We start from the raw sequence: 18,380 nt of genomic DNA, 5'->3' as shown, positions 1-18,380 counted from the left end.
TACAAAGTACTCAATTACAGTAACTTGAGTAAATGTAATTCATTACTTTCCACCCCTGACTTTTGGCTACTTTAGGCCGCAAAAGGAAATGTAAGACAACAGCAAATATAGTAAATTAAGCTAAATTAAGTTATGAAGTCATAAAAGATTTGATTCTAATGAAATGGGTACAGTGTTGTCCGAGTGACGTTGCCATATTGTGACGTCCTAAGCAGGGGCAGGGCCAAAGCAGATCTGACCACACAAGTGGATGTGGGACCTAAACTGGAACATCATTTGTATCAAACCATTGTTGCAGAGCATTGGCCAAATGCAACCTTCAATATCTTCTGGGATTTTTAAGGGATCCTCGCCCTCTGCAACAGAATCGTGCACATACATGGCGTTATTGCATGAGACAAGGTGAGTCTTCACCATGTTATCCACGTCAAAGTGGTTCAGAATCAAACAAAAGTGGTTTCCTTCAATAATCTCCTTCCCTCAACCTAACAGAGGAGTTCTTCACTTCATGATTATGGGAGGTTTATGTCCAGCAACCCTACACCAGGGAACATCTTACATGCCATGGAACTGGCAGTAATAAAACAAACCTCGATGCATGCCATGCGTGGAGTCAGCATACCGGGAAATATTTCACACGCTGCCTTGCTAAGGAGAATGTGGCCTGTGATATAGATGAGGTCCTGAGGCCTGACCCAGCATGCCAGCATGATGCCATAGACTACATACTACATATGTTCATTTTCTATATTATTTCAAATAAATCTTTTACTTAAGGTTATAAGTAGGGGTTTTACTTTAGAAATGGATTTTATTTGTGCATGGTAAATGTTGTTTCAGTGTCTTAAAGATCTGATTGTATACCTTTTTTTCTGCTAATTGGTATTTTTTACTTTGATTACGTAAGGGTCTCATTTGCCAATGTTTGTTTTAATAGTGCTATTTAAAGATGTAATACTGTAGTTTGGTTTTTTAGGAAGAGTCCGAGGTTTAATGAAAACAGTTTAAAAATAATAGAGATTCAAAAATGTGTTGTGACATTTTGATTTGAGAAAGCTTCCTGGATGGGAAGCAAAACGTCTTCAAACTTTGAAACAACGTCCAGAAGATTGTTTTTAATTTTCTTTTTTTTAATGTTTTAATAGAGATTCAAAAATGTGTTTTGGCTATTTGGAAAATATAGTCTTCTAACTTTCTTTTAAGAACAATTTTCCTTTTAAAATCATTAATGTTTTGTAAAGAAAATATGTCACTTATGCAATGGTTAACGCAACTAAGAAACGTTTGATAGCATTTTTATTTGCTTTAAATCACAATCTTATCAAGATTTGTCGATTCCTCTTCAAAGCAGCCAAAAGATAAGTGTTATAATAGAGCGCTGGTGAAGATTCTCAGTCATCCAGATATTATTAATTCCCCAAAAAAGAAAATGATAAACAATCTACTGGACTTTGTTTCGAACTCAACGCTATTCCTGACATTTTGAATTGAAAAAGCTTCCTGGATGGGAAGCAAAACGTCTTCAAACTTGGAAACAAAATCCACTAGATTGTTTTTAATTTTCTTTTTTTGGAATGTTTTAATAGAGATTCAAAGATGTGTTGTGGCAATTGGGAAAATATAGTATTTCTTTACAAAACCAACTTATGTTTTGTAAAGAAAATAGGTCACATATGTAATGGTTAACTCAACTAACAAAGGTATGGTAGAATTTTTATTTGCTTTAAATCACATTCTTATCAAAATTTGTCAATTCCCCTTCAAAGCAGACAAAACTTATGTGCATCTTTCAAAGAGTTTCCCTAAACACTATAAAAACCGAGATAAAAAAGAAAGCCTCAAATAAGCTGACTTTATATGGCATCAGTTGTGTTCAAACAAACCCTAACCCAATAATAAAGTTAACAACTTTGATTTCCAGCAAACTGCCACTCCGGGCTTTTGGTTTGTATTGGACAGTAAAAGTTCAGAGTGTTTACAAGATGCTCCGTCGTAACCAAGTGAAACAGATGAGAAAAACGAGGAGGAAACAACTGGGAGGAGGTGAAGTGCGGCAACAAAGGAGGAGAGGGGAAGTTGAAAATGCAGCTGATGAGAGATGACTGCGGAGAGAAAGGAGGAGGGGACGAAAGGAGGAGAGAACAGTGAACAGGGGGTGATTACAAACCAGAACCTAACAGACTAGATTAGCCTTGTCACAGCTTAGAACGGCACGTCTTTGGATATCACAAGCCTGAAGGGAATATATCTACAATACAGAATAAAAGACAGACAGGTAAGCTTTTACTTTTCTCTTTAGTAGCTATCAGCTTTTAACCTTTCTTTTTTTTAGCTGTATTTTATTAGATACAGACTTTAAAAACTATACATTTAATCAGATATTAATCTATTTACCTGCTAACTTTAAAAAGGGGAAAAATTTACAAATCCAGGTGGTTGTTTTTATATATGGCAAAGTTTTGTGAATTATAGGAAGCAAAATATCCTTTCAAAATATTAGGGTTATGAGGCTTTAAAAAGCTGAACTAAACATTTAGCTACCAGTGTTGTAGTCAAATTAGAAAATAGGAAATAAGAAATTTAAATACAGTTTTTGGTTTGGTTAAATTTAAGAAACTAGAACCATTTAATTAACAAAATGTTTAATATGACAGCATTTGGCTCATTTTATTATGAAGTCAGTAACTTTTTCTTTGTTTTATCAAGAAACTGCTTTTGATTTATTGTATTTGTTAAGGTTGAAGTGTGTAGATCTGATCTTTATAAGTTTATCATACACAGAATAAGAAATCTTAAACTTCGGAAACATAAAAAACTTCAACTATATATATATATCTTCATATTTCCTGCACCTACTTCATACCTAACACTCTTTATATATCCTTAATACAAATATTTAAGACACACATCACTAAGCTAAAGTTCCCATGACAGCTAACTTGCTAAATTTACAAGCTTTTCTCTACCGTAATAATCTGTCTCTATTCATTTGGTCTATATGTTGTTTATTTTGAAATAAGTTTACTACAGAAAATCATCTGAATATAACAGCAAAAACTTTCGCGCTCAAAATATTTCTATGAACAAGTATCTCAATGCTTGCTTTAATAAAACAGATTTTCCCAAAGACAAATAAACCCTCACTTTTGCATTAATGTAATGTTAATGTATAGCAGTTTTAAAGTCATTTTCAGTAATCATAAACAACATATAGATTTATAATAACTATTCTAATAATGCTTTATGACTCAATAGAAGTTATTTTTTCTAAATTACCTTTCTTTCACCACGTTTTTTCTTTTGGTGCAACAATAGAAACCTACAACGCAGTCTTTTTAAGCTTTCTGGACTTTCAAGTTACATAAATTCTTAGCTCTGAACATGAATTTATGCTTTAAATCTAAACAATTTAGATTTAAAACTCAATTGTACATCTTCCTCTTACTATTTTGTCTTAATGAGATTTTAAAGATTAGAAACAAAGAATATTGAGGTTTTTGTTGAAGCAACGTTGTGCAGCATTTAGCCACTAGGGGTGCTAGACCTATAACTTCCAGCTTTAGCACCCCAAGAGGTCACTGGAAACACTGCATTGTCTATAACTGAACAATTAAACCTCAGTGTTTTGGAATCTGGTAGCAGAACCATTTGGAACAGCAGATTAAGAAGTCACTTGTAAAGACAAGGCCACATTTACCTCTCTAGATTAAATCCCTAAACAACCAAAATATCTGATTAGGTCACATCACTCATTCAGTGACAGATCCAACCCTGTCAAGTTACACAGGGGAGTTTTTGGAAAGGGCAAAACTTGCACAGTGTTGCTTTAATATGATCTCCATCAGGGGTGGATTTAGGAAATTTGGGGCCCTAGGCAAAGACAGGCATGGAGCCCTATTAATTAAGAAGACAACACATAAAACAGACCCATTATATGGATACAGAAATGTTTATAGACATACATTATTTTTTCTACCTTTTGTCCCTCTCTTCTTAACCTTTTCCTTGCTGTTTTCCTGTCTATGTTTTATTTTGTCCCCTTTTCTTTTCATATTGCCAATGTACTCAGCTGACTTTTAATGCTAACTTAGCTGATTGCTCCTTCCTGTGTTTCCAAGAAGGTAAAAGTAAATAACACAATCCTTCTTTTCACTGTAGACAATCTAATGATAGCTGCATGAATCATGACAGCAGACAAAATAGAGGAGAGCAGGAGGTGGGGTTAACAATCTACTTGCTCTGGAGAGCAGAGTTTGCTTCCTTTTTATGTTGTCGCAAAAATCTCTAGTAGCAGAAAAAAGCAGCTAGATTTGGCACTAGGCGCTTTTTTCAAATAAAAGTCCTAGAGGAGTCTGAAAAGTCACTAAATATTGTGACAAAAGCGCTAAGATGGCAACACTGCTCTTTGCATCGTTTGTTTTCAAATGGTTTACTGCTGTCTGTTTGGGCCTTTCTGAACATGTGCAGCAAATAGACTGATGAGACACACTTGATATTATAAGCATTCTGATGGCATTTTAGCGGAAGGATTATTATCAAAAACATAATTAGTGTGCACAAATAAAGAATAGTTCTAATAACCATTCATGTAAAAGGAGTTTTATTGGGCCCCCAGGATCTTGGGGCCCTAGGCAACTGCCTAGTTTTGCCAAACAGTAAATCCGCCCCTGATCTCCATAGTGGTGCCACCACAAGCTAACCCTGGTTTGTTTTTCTCTTTTCTGCAGATTGTCTCCAAACAATACGGTGATCTGGTAACTCACGACTCCCATGCTGAATCTCTTAAAGAACCTTATTAAATCTTCCTGCACCACTTATCCACAAGGAGCTTCATTAAAAAGTCCTTCTGGCAACCGATTCTTTAGTGCTTCAAAGTGTTGGTTTCCAAGTAAATCTTTATTCTTCAATGACTTTCTCAGCCTCTACCTCAAAGTTTAAGATGGCTTCTGGACTCCATGCTTTAGATTCAGTAATGGGTTTAAGGGCTAAACTCCCTTTCAGAGTGGAACCAGGAAAACCTTCTATGCCGACCATGTTCACCTTGATGCTGTTTATCTGGTGTTTCCTGTTTGTCTCCCATGTTGGCTGCCAAAGTAACTTCACACCTCAGCCTCTTCAGTCAGAAGTGGGGATATCTGAACTGCCCAACAACGACCCCCCTCCTCGACTGGCCGCAGTCCATCGTACTTCAAACACAGAGACGCATATCTCACAAGAGACTGTTAATAAACCGCCAATCTCGTTGGACTCTGAAGAAGGAAAACTGAAGGCTTTGAACAAACCTAAGCCCAAACTTGATAAAAAACCTCTACCGCCCATATCATCCTCCAACTCATCAAAGACACAAACGCCCCCCTCCTGCCAGCAGAAAACCTCAATAAAAAGTGCTTTCAAATATGTTAACACAGTGCTGTCCTGCTTGATCTTTGCTGTTGGGATCATTGGAAACGCCACCCTGCTGAGGATTATCTACCAAAATAAAAGCATGAGGAATGGACCCAACGCCTTAATAGCCAGCCTCGCCCTGGGAGACCTCATATACATCGCCATAGACATCCCAATCAATGTCTACAAGGTAGAGTTCTTCATGTATTTAAGCCTTTTGCTTAATTGGTTATTTCCAAACAATCTAATTTGGTTGTATCGAATCAGGAAGAACTTTCTGGCTGTAGCTCCTTGTGTTGAGAGTCTCTGTCAGGAGGTTGAGTGTTATGCTGATAAGAGCACAAAAATACCCCTTTGATTGTGATAACACACCCCACACACACTTCCTTCAGATAGATCACAAAGACTCCCTGGTATCATGTTAATCTCCTGATGACTCGTTGCTTTTTTCTTCTGTGCAGCTCCTGGCGATGCAGTGGCCCTTCGCAGACAGCCTCTTTGGTCTTTTCCTCTGCAAGCTGTTTCCATTCCTGCAGAAAGCTTCAGTCGGCATCACCGTCCTCAACCTGTGTGCTCTCAGTGTGGACAGGTAATGCATAAACACAAGTTGGACTTGCAAATTTAAGCAAAAAGCATAGTTTTATAGATGGTCCTAAAACTATGTAAAAGAGACTGTAGAAAACATGCTTGCAAGATCAACCATTAAAGATTTTTAGAATAATGCTGCGATTTTTTAACCTTAACAGTCTATGAAATGTAATAAAACAAACATCTGGATCTTGTTGGTGCTTATTCTCTTTAAGATATCTATAAAGTTGTTTTAAATGGATCTACACTGGTTTGAGGCTTTTTTACTCCAAGCCCAAAAGGGAGGAGAGATTTTAATGCCTTAAACTGATGTTCCTGTGAAAGGACATGGTTTATTGTAAAACAGCTGCAGCACAGAAAAGACAGAAAAAGATTTGAGCAGATGGCGTTTCTGTCTCTTGAGCCGACTGGGTTTATACCAGAATTGGATAGTTTTTAGTTTTACTTTGTGAACCCTTCATAAATCCTCAGGCAGGTAAGCTTGTTGACGGAGTGTTGTAATCATAGACCTATTACAGTAGACACAGCATCACCCAATCCAACACAACTTAGAGCTCTATGCTGCTCAACCATATAGTTACCTTCCTGTTGTGAGAATATTGGGTTGTTATGTTGAAGGCATTCAACACTGCAAAAATGATCTAGAAATAAGTCAAAATTTCTTAAATAAAGCTTTTTTTTTTTAACCCTTTTTATCCTTAAACTGAGTAGGTGAATAATGCCAATGGATAGTTAGATAATATGCACTTGAAATAAGACAATGCAATTTATTTTCTTATTTTAAATGTAAATTGTCTTGTTTCATTGGCAAAGTGTCTCACTTACCTACTCAATTCAAGAAAAAAATGCATTTATTTTAAGAAAGAATTACTCATTTAGATTTTTTCCAGTGAAGGAGCTGACCTGATCTTTAATCATAAAGGTCCTTAGAGAAAAGTGTTTTAAACTAAAGCAACCAAGATTAACTTTACCCTTAATCCATGTTTGCTACTACAAACGAATAGTTTAAGCGACACGTTTACGTTAACATTTTCCCTTCCCTTATGGCCTTTAATTTGACAAAGCAAAAATCCATTTAGTCATTTAGAACTATAATGAAATTAATTAGTACTATGTCTGAATGGTGAGACATTGAGACAGGAAAAATAAAAAACATGGAAAAGTTTAGCTATTAGGAAGGAGATGGGTTCCATGCCACAGAAAAGAAATGGATTTCAGTAACAATGAAACCTCTCATACAGGAAAAGGTTTTTACTTTAAAACAACTGGCCTTCTCCAGTAAAGAGCTGCAATTGGACAAATTTTGCATTTGTCCAATTGTGATCTACAAATAAGGACCTAAATTTTTGAACATATGCCCTTTGGTCTAATTAAGCTTGAAAAGTTTGGCCATGGTGGCTGCATTTTTTAGGAAAAATGAGGGAAGCCTACATGCCTAAGGAGCCTAACTGGTAAGCCTGGTGGTAGGAGCATCATTTGTTGGGGAATCTAAAGGAGTAAACTAGAATACACAGGAAATAAAACACATGAAATAACTAAAAACTAAACCACCACAGATTCAACTAATATGGGAAAACCTTTTAAACCTAAACACTGTCGGTTGAGCTTAAATTAGTTTCATTGATGCATAATTTAACTTTGTTTGCAGGTATCGTGCCGTGGCGTCCTGGTCCCGGATTCAGGGCAACGGCGTTCCCACGGTAACGGCGATAGAGATCGCTGTAATCTGGCTGCTGTCCATTGTCCTCGCCGTGCCGGAGGCCTTAGGCTTCACCATACACACCTTCGAACGCCATAACATCACCTTTAGGACCTGCATCCTGCAGCCCCAGACTCCCTTCATGACTGTGAGTTCTCACAGGTTGGAGCTGATAGTGTGTTCATGTGTGGGAGGCGTTTCTGTGTGAGGTCCACATGTGTGTGGCAGGGTGAGTGCGTAGATAGACATCTGTGGCGGCTGACTGCAGCTTCTGTAGTCATTTATACATAAACACACGTTTCGAAGAAACTTTAAACATTTATTTCTGCATCTAAATAAACAAGTTACCTCACTAAAAAGGATAATTGTGGAAAAGAGAGCAAACCCATCCCATTAAGTCTCAGATTTTCCCAAAAGACTGCAAATCAAGTTGATTTTCAATTTCTATAATCCTGTAGAAGAGCTCCATGGTGGGTAATCATGAATACTTTAGGGTGGAGGGGTTTAGGCCCAGCTCCACAGGACCATGCTTTATCTCCAGCAGTCTGGTCCACTTCCATGTCCTCTTTGTTGTTGTGTTTCTGGGCGAGGTCTCATTGACTCCGATAGTTTAGAGCTACATTTCCTGTTTATGTCTCCAGGTCATGACTGGAACGAAACATGCTCTGAACAGGCACTTAAATCTGAACCCAGGTCAGCTGATTTACAGTCAACCATTAGGCGGAAAACTTTCCCCGCTGCTACTAAAACCCAAACTGATGGAAGAGTTAAAACAAACAACTCTTAATCAATAAATCACCTAAATAATATTGTAAAAAAAAAAAAAAAAACATGTTGTAGAGGAATATCATTACAAAATGGATGTAATACATCACGGTGAGGAGGTCGAAGCAGGATATCTTGTTTATCTGTATGGAGTGTTATTAATGCTCAGCCACTGTTCTCCATTGAAACAATAAGCTTCAGTTTTTAAGCTAAGCATCTGGAACTTCGCTTGTTAACATCCTGCAGCACTGAGTCAGATTTATATCCTTGTACTGATTGAAATTTTCCACCTGTCATGACAAGGCTAATAGGATAAACCTGGAGCTGAAGCTGCTTCCACACAAAAAAGGTCTGTCTGTGAAATAAGTTTTAAAAATGGAATTGCATCAATCCCATATGAGTTGTTAATTAGGCTTAACCTGTACGTCCTCTTATTGTTTTTTTGGATTATCTGCCTGACTCGCCGCTGTTCTAGTGGAGTTAACTGAAAATAGTATTTTTCTTGACCTCTGACCTGGCTTTGAAGCTTAGTCCTCAACATTTTAAAAAGGTTAAGTTCCTTGCTGGCTTTATCCATTACAAACCACTTTACTTTTTTAGTTTTGTTTTGGGATATTTTACCAAATGATCAAGCTCTGACCAAAACTGAAACACTCAAATAAAAATGAATTGGTCAGGGTCATCAAGATGAACCCAGCCAGCATTGAGACTTAATTTCCTCATAAACTAAAAGCTGCTGAAGCACCAGCGTCAGTTTCCACCCTAAAGCCAATTTATTATCACATACTAGTTGAAGGGAAGGACAGAAAGGAGCTCCACTAACGCTCACTGACATTAGCAGCTTGTGAACAGATAAGCCATTTTTTGTCCAGCAAAGTTTGGATCAATTCAATTCAGTTTATTTATATAGCGCCAAACACATGTCATCTCAAGGCACTTTACAGTTCAACCAGATCATACAGTCAAATTGATTCAAAGTTTTCTATCTAAGGAAAACCAGTTGATTGCATCGACTCATTGACTCAAAGGCAATCCCTCACACTAGCATGCTTGTAGCGACAGTGGAGAGGAAAAACTCCCTTTTAACAGGAACAAACCTCCAGCAGAACCAGGCTCAGTGTGAGCGGCCATCTGCCGAGGCCAACTGGGGTTTAAGGAGACAAAAGTTAGTTCTGTTTGGCTGTAATATGATGGTGTTGTGGTCATTCATGTAAAACTTATTCTTTTAGATTTCTGTTTAGTTTTATACTGTAGACAGAATACATTAAAGTTAGTTTGAAACAAATTTCTTTTTTATATTCTGAATTGTTTTATATTACTCTGATAAATGTTAGCCCCGCCCATTAATTTAGACGATGAGGAACACAAAACAGGGGCAGGGAAGATGTTTTGTTGTTGTTCAAATGTCTGGTCTGAGGACGTGAGGTGGTAAAAAAAGATTTTTTGACTAAAATGTTTTGGCCCTCCATGTTTCAAAACCAAAATTTCCCTGAAAGCCGTGGATGGCAATGGGAGGTGTTTCATATTAGCACTTTTAACCATTTTTGAGGGCTTTTATTTAAGCTTTGAGATATTTTTTTTTGTTATATTCTGTCTTTTTTATTGCTGGAAATAAAATAAAAACATTCATTTTTCCAATTAAGAAGTCAGTATACGAAACACCACCTGTTGCCACCTTTTTTTTTGGAACATGGAAGGCTGCTACAGATGGTAATAAGTGAAGAATTGAGGATAAAGCTTTAAACCCAATCAGTGCTTTAATTGTCATCTCTGAAAACAGGTCACTTCACATAGATGGTGGGATGGTAAATGTTTAACAGATTATGTGATTATTTCACCCTAAAGAGAGAACGGTTAAGCTATCAATTAACTTTCATGAACTCGTATATAAACTTCTGACAGGATCTAGTGCAAAGCTCCTGTAATGATGCAGGTTATCTATTTAGTTGTTTCATGAATTTGTCTCATAGCTCCCTCAATAAATCTGCTAACATTTTTATCTTAGATATTTGCTCTTTTGGCTTAGTAAAATTCAAATATTGATTATTTTTTGGACCAAAGAAGATGAAAACAGGGGAGGGATGGGGTTGGGGGGGCTGAGATGTGCCTATCTCCAGCAGCCCTGAGTGAAATCTAATCAGAGAAATTAGGCAGGAAAAAGATCCTCCTTAGTAGTCAGCAAACATCCGGCAGGATTAGGGAATTAGCAGGAATTCATTTCTGTAACCCAGTTATCAAAGCGACGATCAATCAGACATGGAGGCAACCGAATCGCTTCAGGTAAATGGTACATTTAAAAATGTTTTCTTGTGGCTGAATCAGACATTTCAAGCTGGGTGATCATCTGAATCTTTCTGTTTCAGTTCTACCGGGATGCCAAGGACTGGTGGCTGTTTGGCTTCTACTTCTGCGTCCCTCTGGCCTGCTCAGCTGTTTTCTACGGCCTCATGACCTGTGAGATGCTGAGGCATCAGAAGGGACACCTGAGGATCTCGCTGAGTGAACACCTTAAACAGGTTTGCAAATAAAATATCCTTAAACCAAAAGGGAAGACAACATTTTAACAGATTTATTTAAAATGCATCCCAAAACCCTTGATCTAAACCATTATTTAATTTTTAATTCGTAACACAAATCAAATTCTAAAATTTGGAATTTGGTTCAATATTTTATGGAGCAGTATTACAGAATCAGAAATACTTTAATAATCCCAGAGGGAAATTACTTTTGTTACACGCTCCAATTAAAGTTTTTTATATGTATATATTTATATATATATATATATATATATATATATATATATATATATATATATATATATAGACATCCAACTACACGAGATAATAAAGATAAAAGTAAAACAGATAAAATATATACACATATAGCTCTTCTGTATATATATATATGTATGTATATATATGCATATGTAAAACTAAATCCAAGTAATGGTCAATTACGGGGAGGGGGGGGGGGGGTCTGAATCATTTGAGGGAGGCATTATAGAGATTGATGACCACAGGTAGGAATGATTTCCTGTGGCGCTCTGTGGTGCATCTGGGTAGGAGGAGTCTGCTGGACCAGTGTGTCATGGAGAGGATGTGAGTCATTGTCTAAGATGGACTGAAACCTGGACAGCGTCCTCCTCTCTGACACGCTCGTCAGAGTGTCTAGCTCCTCCCCCACAACATCACTGGCCCTCTTGATCAGTTTGTTCAGTCTGCTGTTTTCAGCAACCCTCAGCCCACTGCCCCAGCATGTGACAGCAAAGAAGAGCGTGCTAGCAACAACAGACTTATAAAACATTCTCAGCATCGTCCCAGATGTTAAAGGACTTCAGCCTCCTCAGGAAGAATAGTCGGCTTTGGCCTTTTTTGTAGACCGCCTCGGTGTTTCTAGTCTAGTCAAACTTATTGCTAAAGTACACTTTATATACCGGGGTCCCCTACAATTCCTTTTTAAACATCAATCTTTGAACTAAAATATTCTTTCTGTCATGATTTATGGACATTAAGATCTAAAGAAAAGCATCATCTTCTGGTCAGACCATGTAATTCAGTGAAAGGGTTGACTCACTGGAAAAAAATATGCACGCCCACACTGCAAAAACGATCTAGAAATAAGTAAAAATGTATTTAATTAGGTGTATTTACCCTTAATTTGAGTAAGTAAATAAGATAGTTTGCCAATGGAATAAATATTTTTACTCTTAAAATAAGATAATTAGATAATATGCACTTGAAATAAGACAAAGCAATTGTGTTTTCTTATTTTAAATGTAAATTGTCTTGTTCCATTGACAAAATGTCTCTTTTATCTCCTCAATCCAAGAACAAATGGACTTATTTTAACAAAAAATTACTTATCTAGGTTTGGATTTTTTCCAGTGCAGGAGAACGCCAGCGGCTGGAATTTTGCTGGGAACTGCAGGGAAGTGGGCTGCCATTCAGCTGGCGTTTGACTGGGAAGGGCCGGTTTGAGTGGCTGCTGCTGTAAATGCACAATTCATAGCAACAGAAACAAGAAGGAACTCAGACTAATTAACTGCAGCACTGAATTCAGGTTTTCACAAACAAACTTCATAAATTTGGGAGTTTTTATAGGATACATCTAATCTAACAAAATGATGTACTTTTTTAATCAGTTTGTAAAAATAGTGGATTTAGTCACAAAAAAACAAACAATAGAAAATAGCTGCCATAGACTGTAATTGGTTTAACTTTTCTATTTTTGGCAAACAAACTGGTGAAGAATATATAAAACTAATGGTCGATGGTTAGAATGGTTGTCAATATCTACTTTTTTCCCCCATGTAAGAGTCTCATTGAAGTTAAAAGGTCTCATGCCTGTGTAAAAGTTTCTTTTCCAAAACTTTCCACAAGTTTGACCTTTCAACTTTCAAAATGCCATCCCTGACTCTATGTACAAGATCATCATAATAATTGAACTTAACCCATCCCCTTGGGGAGCAGTGGGCTGCTATTGTGTGGCGCCCCGGGGAGCAGTGTGGGGTTAAGGGTCTTGCTCAGGGTACCAGAACTAGTAGGACTTGTAGGGGATAGAACTGGGTACTTGAAACATCCTCAAAGCACAAGCGCCCTGCTCTAACCCACTACTCCAAAAACCTTAATCGTTTATTATATATTTTCCAACACAGAGGGACAAACTGATCATAAAGCCAAAATAGCATCTATTTTATCCTCTAATAGAATCTAATAGCAGAATTAATCCTAAAACTAGATCCTTTAAATTTGATCTAAAGGAAGTAATAAAAATACACCTAGAGTCAAATGTCTTTATGCTTAGATACTGCATGATTGCATTAGATTTGAATCGCACATAACATCCGATTCTTAAAGACGAGTGATTTTTGCAACACATAGTTTTATGGGGAAAAAATACCACCTGGTGAAAGCTGGCTGTGATTTTATGGCCTCGTGAGACCATCCTGATCTCGCAAGCTTTCAAGGTTTCACTCCCAGATCAGTCTGGAGACTCTCCGTTAAAGAAAATTTGGAGCCGTTCACCAAACGAACGTCCAATAAGCGTTGGCTTTGAGGCGGGTTGAGGTGTGACGCAACGAGAAGCGCGACAGTTCAGTCTAAAGAACATGGCAGCTTCAGCCGATGAAACTAGCGTTAGCGTGGCTATCAAGCAAGTTTTATCGGAATTACAGAGTATTTCTTCACTGAAAGAAGAGCAAAACACTGCTCTGGAGGCTTTTCTCAGAGGAAAAGATGTTTTTGCTCTTCTCCCGACTGGTTTCGGCAAGAGTAGCCTGGCTTGTGGTTGTGTTTTCGTCGTCGCTCTGTTAGTTTCATATGCTTCGTTGATCTGATTGGTTTATTTGGCCCGTCTATCACCAACATAGGCCAATCAGCTAACCAGTATTTTCGCCCCTTCCCAAATTACTTCAACGGAAGGTTTCCAGATGGATATGCGGAGCAAATCCATCTTACGGAGTCAGGTTAATTATTTTAAGGCAGCAATGGAAAAAGCTGCTTTCATTACGATTCTCATTTACTCTCTGCAGCGCCGTGAAGTGGCTAAAGCCGTATTCTGTCTGGTGGTGATCTTCGCACTCTGCTGGTTTCCGCTTCACCTGAGTCGACTTCTAAAGAAGACGGTCTACAAACCGCATGATGTTCACCGCTGCGAACTCTTGAAGTCGGTGCAAAGCTTAAAGCAAATATTGAGCCATTTCTCCTTCTCTGGTTCTATTTTCAAATCCTCTCTTATGTTGGTTGCAGCCTGCTGCTGGTGCTCGACTACTTCAGCATCAACATGGCGACCATAAACTCCTGTATCAATCCCATCATCCTCTTCTTTGTCTCTAAGAAGTTCAAGAACTGCTTTAAGGTAAGACATCTCGGTGCTTTGTGTGTGACCACAGTGGTCATCGGGTCCTGAGAGACAGATTTCAGACTGTGGGTTTTTACGATGTTTTGAGATAGCAGCTATCAGCGGGACAGTAGGGAGTCGATTGACACAGATGGGTCGCGACCCGTGATAAACAGTTTGTGGGAAGAATGCTTGTTTAGAGGGACACTCCTCTCAGTTGTGACATGTTTACTATCTTGTTCTTTTTATATTTTCTGAGAATATTTGGAGAACTATTTCTCTCTCTTAGCCCCATACTGTTTTTTTAAATAAAAACAACAATTACGCAATTAATTTAGCAGTTAACGTTAACAGGATTGTTGTTTCTGACAAATAAGGAACCAGATTAAACTAAAGTGATCTGACACATTATTTAGATATGTAGACAAATGCAAAGATTGAAAAAAAAAGAGTAAATTTGATGTAAATAAATGCAGTCCAGTGCCCACAGCATAATACTGCCACCATCATGTTTCACCTAGGGATGAAGTGCAATATTAGTTTTCCACCATGCACGATGTTATTCAAGTAAGTCAAACTGTTTTAATTTGTGCTGAACTGAGAGCACAGCTGGCTAGATCGACAGGTAAGTCAGTCACCCTGCAAACGGGAAGCCTGGGTTTGGATCCCAGCTGGGAGGAATGAGCTGCCTGCTTTCTGGTTCTGATTTTAAGCCCTACTCCCATAGCCTGACACTCTGGCTCTCTGAGCAAGACCCTTAACTGCTCCCTGGGCGCCGCACAGAGAGTTGATTTTGTTACTTGGTGCTTGTGACAGTGTAATGACAATAAAAATGTTGGGGGAAAAAAAAAAACAACTTCTCCCACATGTTAGAATAGACATAATGTCAGCGAAATGTTCCACCTGAGCTGCAGATCTCTACAGCTCCTCCAGAGTTATAGTGAGGGTCTTGGCTGTTCTGATTAAAGCCCACCTCATCCATCAAGTCAGCGTTCATTGAAAATTTAAACAATAATAGGAAATAGAACAATGTTTTAAATGGGTTTCATTATATGCTTGATCATTTCAATCTGAAGCTGGTTAAATTTTCCTAAAGAATGACATTCCTAAACAGGTTCATTTTTTTTGATTAATGGATATTTTCCTTAGAACAAATTTAAAATGTTAGTGCCTTGTATTCCTGAATTATTGTTCCATATTGTAAAAAAAAAGTGCTTTTAAAAGGGAGAGATGGGGACTACAGACTTATTTCCAGTTTGGTTGCTGAAAAACACAGAATATAATATCACCTTAAATGAAAAAGATATTAGAATAACTTCCTCGTTTTCAACAAATGATGAATAATATTTGAATTAGTCAGATTTTCCACCCTTTCATCATAAATGACAATCTCCAACTCTTTAGGGTTTTATTCCATTAAAATTACATCACAATTTTAACATATTCTTTAAAAATAACAAGAGAAAGGTTTATTGGAATGCCTTTTAATGAGGGTCCTATTTATTATTTAGGCTGTTAACAGGGTAAAATAAGTGATAAATCATTTCTTTATATGTAAAATCCTGTTGGTTCCAGTCGACGGGATGCTATAGTTTTTTTCTGGCAACAGGAATGGATTAAATAAATGCATTTTTTGGTGTCAGCCTGACCCCCTGCAGCAGCTTCTCCATCAGGGTTTATCTTCATTCTGATGGTAATTATTTCCAGCTCTGGACGTGGCGTGGCCTGTCTGTCTGTGGAAGCAGCCGTATCGGCTGATTTTGCCTTATGTGGCTCTCGAAGAGCATCCAGAACTTTGTTAAAAATTTCAGGCATGTCATCCAGGTTATCTTGCCTCGGCCTTGGAGATTAGAAATTCATTAGGTCAAAAGAGGTGAAGTCTTGTTTCCTGGAAATGAAGCTGTCATATAAAAAAGCTGACATCACAAATATGGGAATGAAAATGGGATTCTGTCAAGATACGATCTGCTTTAAAAGGAAATGTCTACAGTGAATTCAGACATATTTTGGAAATGAATTTAACTGAAAACCAAAAGCTGGTTGTAAATTGTCTTATCTCTGCGAGCCTCTCTCCTTAACTCCCACTATAAACTCCAGCGTTGGTAAAAATGCTTCAGCCGGTTATTATTCTGCACCTAGACTGCTATGGGAACAGATTATTGGTACAAGACATAAATTCTCATAATTTGGATTTAAAAATCACTGAGAGAGACATGGACATTAAACTATAATACATTTATCAGTCTTGGTTACATAAAGGAGATCGTTTAATGTTGTCTCTTTCTGTTTGTATCTAATTATCTGAATTTCTTCTTAACTGTCTAAAAAGAAAAATTATAATTATCTGAAAGGGGACTAAAGATGATGCGTTTAATCAAAGGGTAGCGGATCAATATACTGTTACTGATACATCCGTTATTGAATTAATGGTCCTATTGGTTTAATATGTTCAGAAAGTTACAGAAGAGGCAAAATCTAATTTCCTATAGAAACCAAAACTCTTTTTTTTTAACCTTTTCTGAATAAATAGATCAGTACGGAAGAGAATTAGGGCCACTGGAAAAAAAAAATGTTTTTTTACATTTAATTTCTTTGAATTTTATTTCAGTTTAATATGAGAAAAAAAGTCTGACTTTTTTTCTCATATTAAACTGAAATAAAATGTAAAAATGAGTTAACTTTTTTTTTTTCAGTGGCCCAAATCCTCTTCCATAGATCAGTCAAACCTATCTCAAACTAATTCATTTCTGCAGTTACTTTAGTTAAGTTATATGCTGATGATATTGACAATTTCAACAAAAGGTTTAATTTACAAATATTCTTTCATATTTTTAAAAGGAAAAACATAATTTCGATTTATTCAACACTTTAATCAGAATTAACTCACCCCTTTTTTTCCTATTATTTCATTCATTTCATTGTAAAATCTTAATTCTTCTTCAAGTTTGTACAAGAGTTTAAAGTAGTTGGACTTTTTCCAGAGCCTTTTTTAAACTGAATCGTTTTATTGTTATTAAGCCTCTTGATGAGAAGTTTTCTGAATGCAAAAGATGAACTGGGTTTAGTTACAGTGTAATATCCAAATGAGCAAAGAAGTAGCCTCCAAATATAGATGTCCATATCATTTTGGACATTTTTTAGGGTCAGTTTTGTCTTTTTTGTAGAAATAATTTAGCAACTGGACCTTTTTCAGTCTGTCTAGCCTAAACTTAAATGTTGAGCAGCATTTTTAACCCATTTGATCAATCCCAACCCACTCTCGGCCACATTCGCACATCAATAGATTGCTTTAAAGAGATATCTGTTCATCTCTCTTTTTCCAAGATATTTTACTCAGGTGTAGCTCTAAATTTTTACTTTTGCAATGTGCTGCCTGTATCCTCTTATAACTAATTTGTTTTAAAATACTTCACTTCTGTCTAAGATCAAGACAATTTTTTAACAATTATAAGAAAATATAGCAACCTTCAGGTGAAATGTCCAAGTAAAAAAATCAGAATTTTGCCCATAAAGTCTTTGCTTTAATTCTAAAAGTGCTTTTCTGTCTCTCTATATTTTCCCACAGTCCTGCCTGTGTTGCTGGTGTTACCATGGCTCCCTCTCCAACAGCATGCAGCCCCTCCATCACGGCACCAGCCAGCAGTACAAACACACCGACCACTGAACCACTCCCCTCCACCGGAAGGACGTTCAGCAGCCTGTCCAGCAGAAATGTGTTCACTTCTAATATGTGCACATAACCTGTACAGCTCTGACAGCTCTCTTTTGAGGTTGGGAGACCTCTAAATATCACAGGATATGAGATTTAAAACAGAATTTAAGCTTTCAGTTTGTAAAGAGTTGGTGGTTTAAGCCCTGGTTCTGGCTTTCAATGTCATTATCAAACATTCTGTTGGTCAAAGTGACCAATTTGTATTTTTTTTTTTTTTTTTTGCCCTTTTACCAGTATAGATTGGTTATAATTACTACCAAATTAAATTGGTTATTTTAACCAAAGGATTGGTTGGACACATGACTACCTACCAAATTTTTATTCGATTAGACTGTTTTTAGGGTGTTATTTTGTTAAAACATAATTTCTTAACTCTTGCTTCTCAGTGTTAAA

The 18,380-nt window shown here is 37.1% G+C and overlaps 1 protein-coding gene across 1 annotated transcript; it reads left to right on the top strand.

Annotated features, from left to right (window-relative positions):
- The first annotated feature begins 4,742 nt into the window (after positions 1–4,742).
- Positions 4,743–18,162, top strand: LOC119771356 (endothelin receptor type B-like). Its single transcript, XM_038267225.1, has 7 exons — positions 4,743–5,575; positions 5,847–5,974; positions 7,622–7,820; positions 10,801–10,953; positions 13,968–14,101; positions 14,185–14,293; positions 17,841–18,162. The coding sequence occupies exons 1-7, from the start codon at positions 4,907–4,909 to the stop codon at positions 17,937–17,939; spliced, it is 1,491 nt and encodes a 496-aa protein (XP_038123153.1). The 5' UTR covers positions 4,743–4,906; the 3' UTR covers positions 17,940–18,162.
- The last annotated feature ends 218 nt before the right edge of the window (positions 18,163–18,380 follow it).

The sequence above is a fragment of the Cyprinodon tularosa genome, unplaced genomic scaffold (assembly GCF_016077235.1).
Source record: "Cyprinodon tularosa strain WSP-4 unplaced genomic scaffold, ASM1607723v1 ctg666, whole genome shotgun sequence".
Lineage (NCBI taxonomy): Eukaryota > Metazoa > Chordata > Actinopteri > Cyprinodontiformes > Cyprinodontidae > Cyprinodon > Cyprinodon tularosa.
This window is presented reverse-complemented; position numbering and strand designations above follow the sequence as displayed.

Bases quoted from the DNA above. Each gene is read 5' to 3' on its own strand.
- LOC119771356 (XM_038267225.1), top strand. From the start codon at position 4,907: ATGACTTTCTCAGCCTCTACCTCAAAGTTTAAGATGGCTTCTGGACTC. The intron at 5,576-5,846 runs GTAGAGTTCTTC...TCTTCTGTGCAG, and splicing joins TCCCAATCAATGTCTACAAG to CTCCTGGCGATGCAGTGGCC. The intron at 14,294-17,840 runs GTAAGACATCTC...ATTTTCCCACAG, and splicing joins AGTTCAAGAACTGCTTTAAG to TCCTGCCTGTGTTGCTGGTG.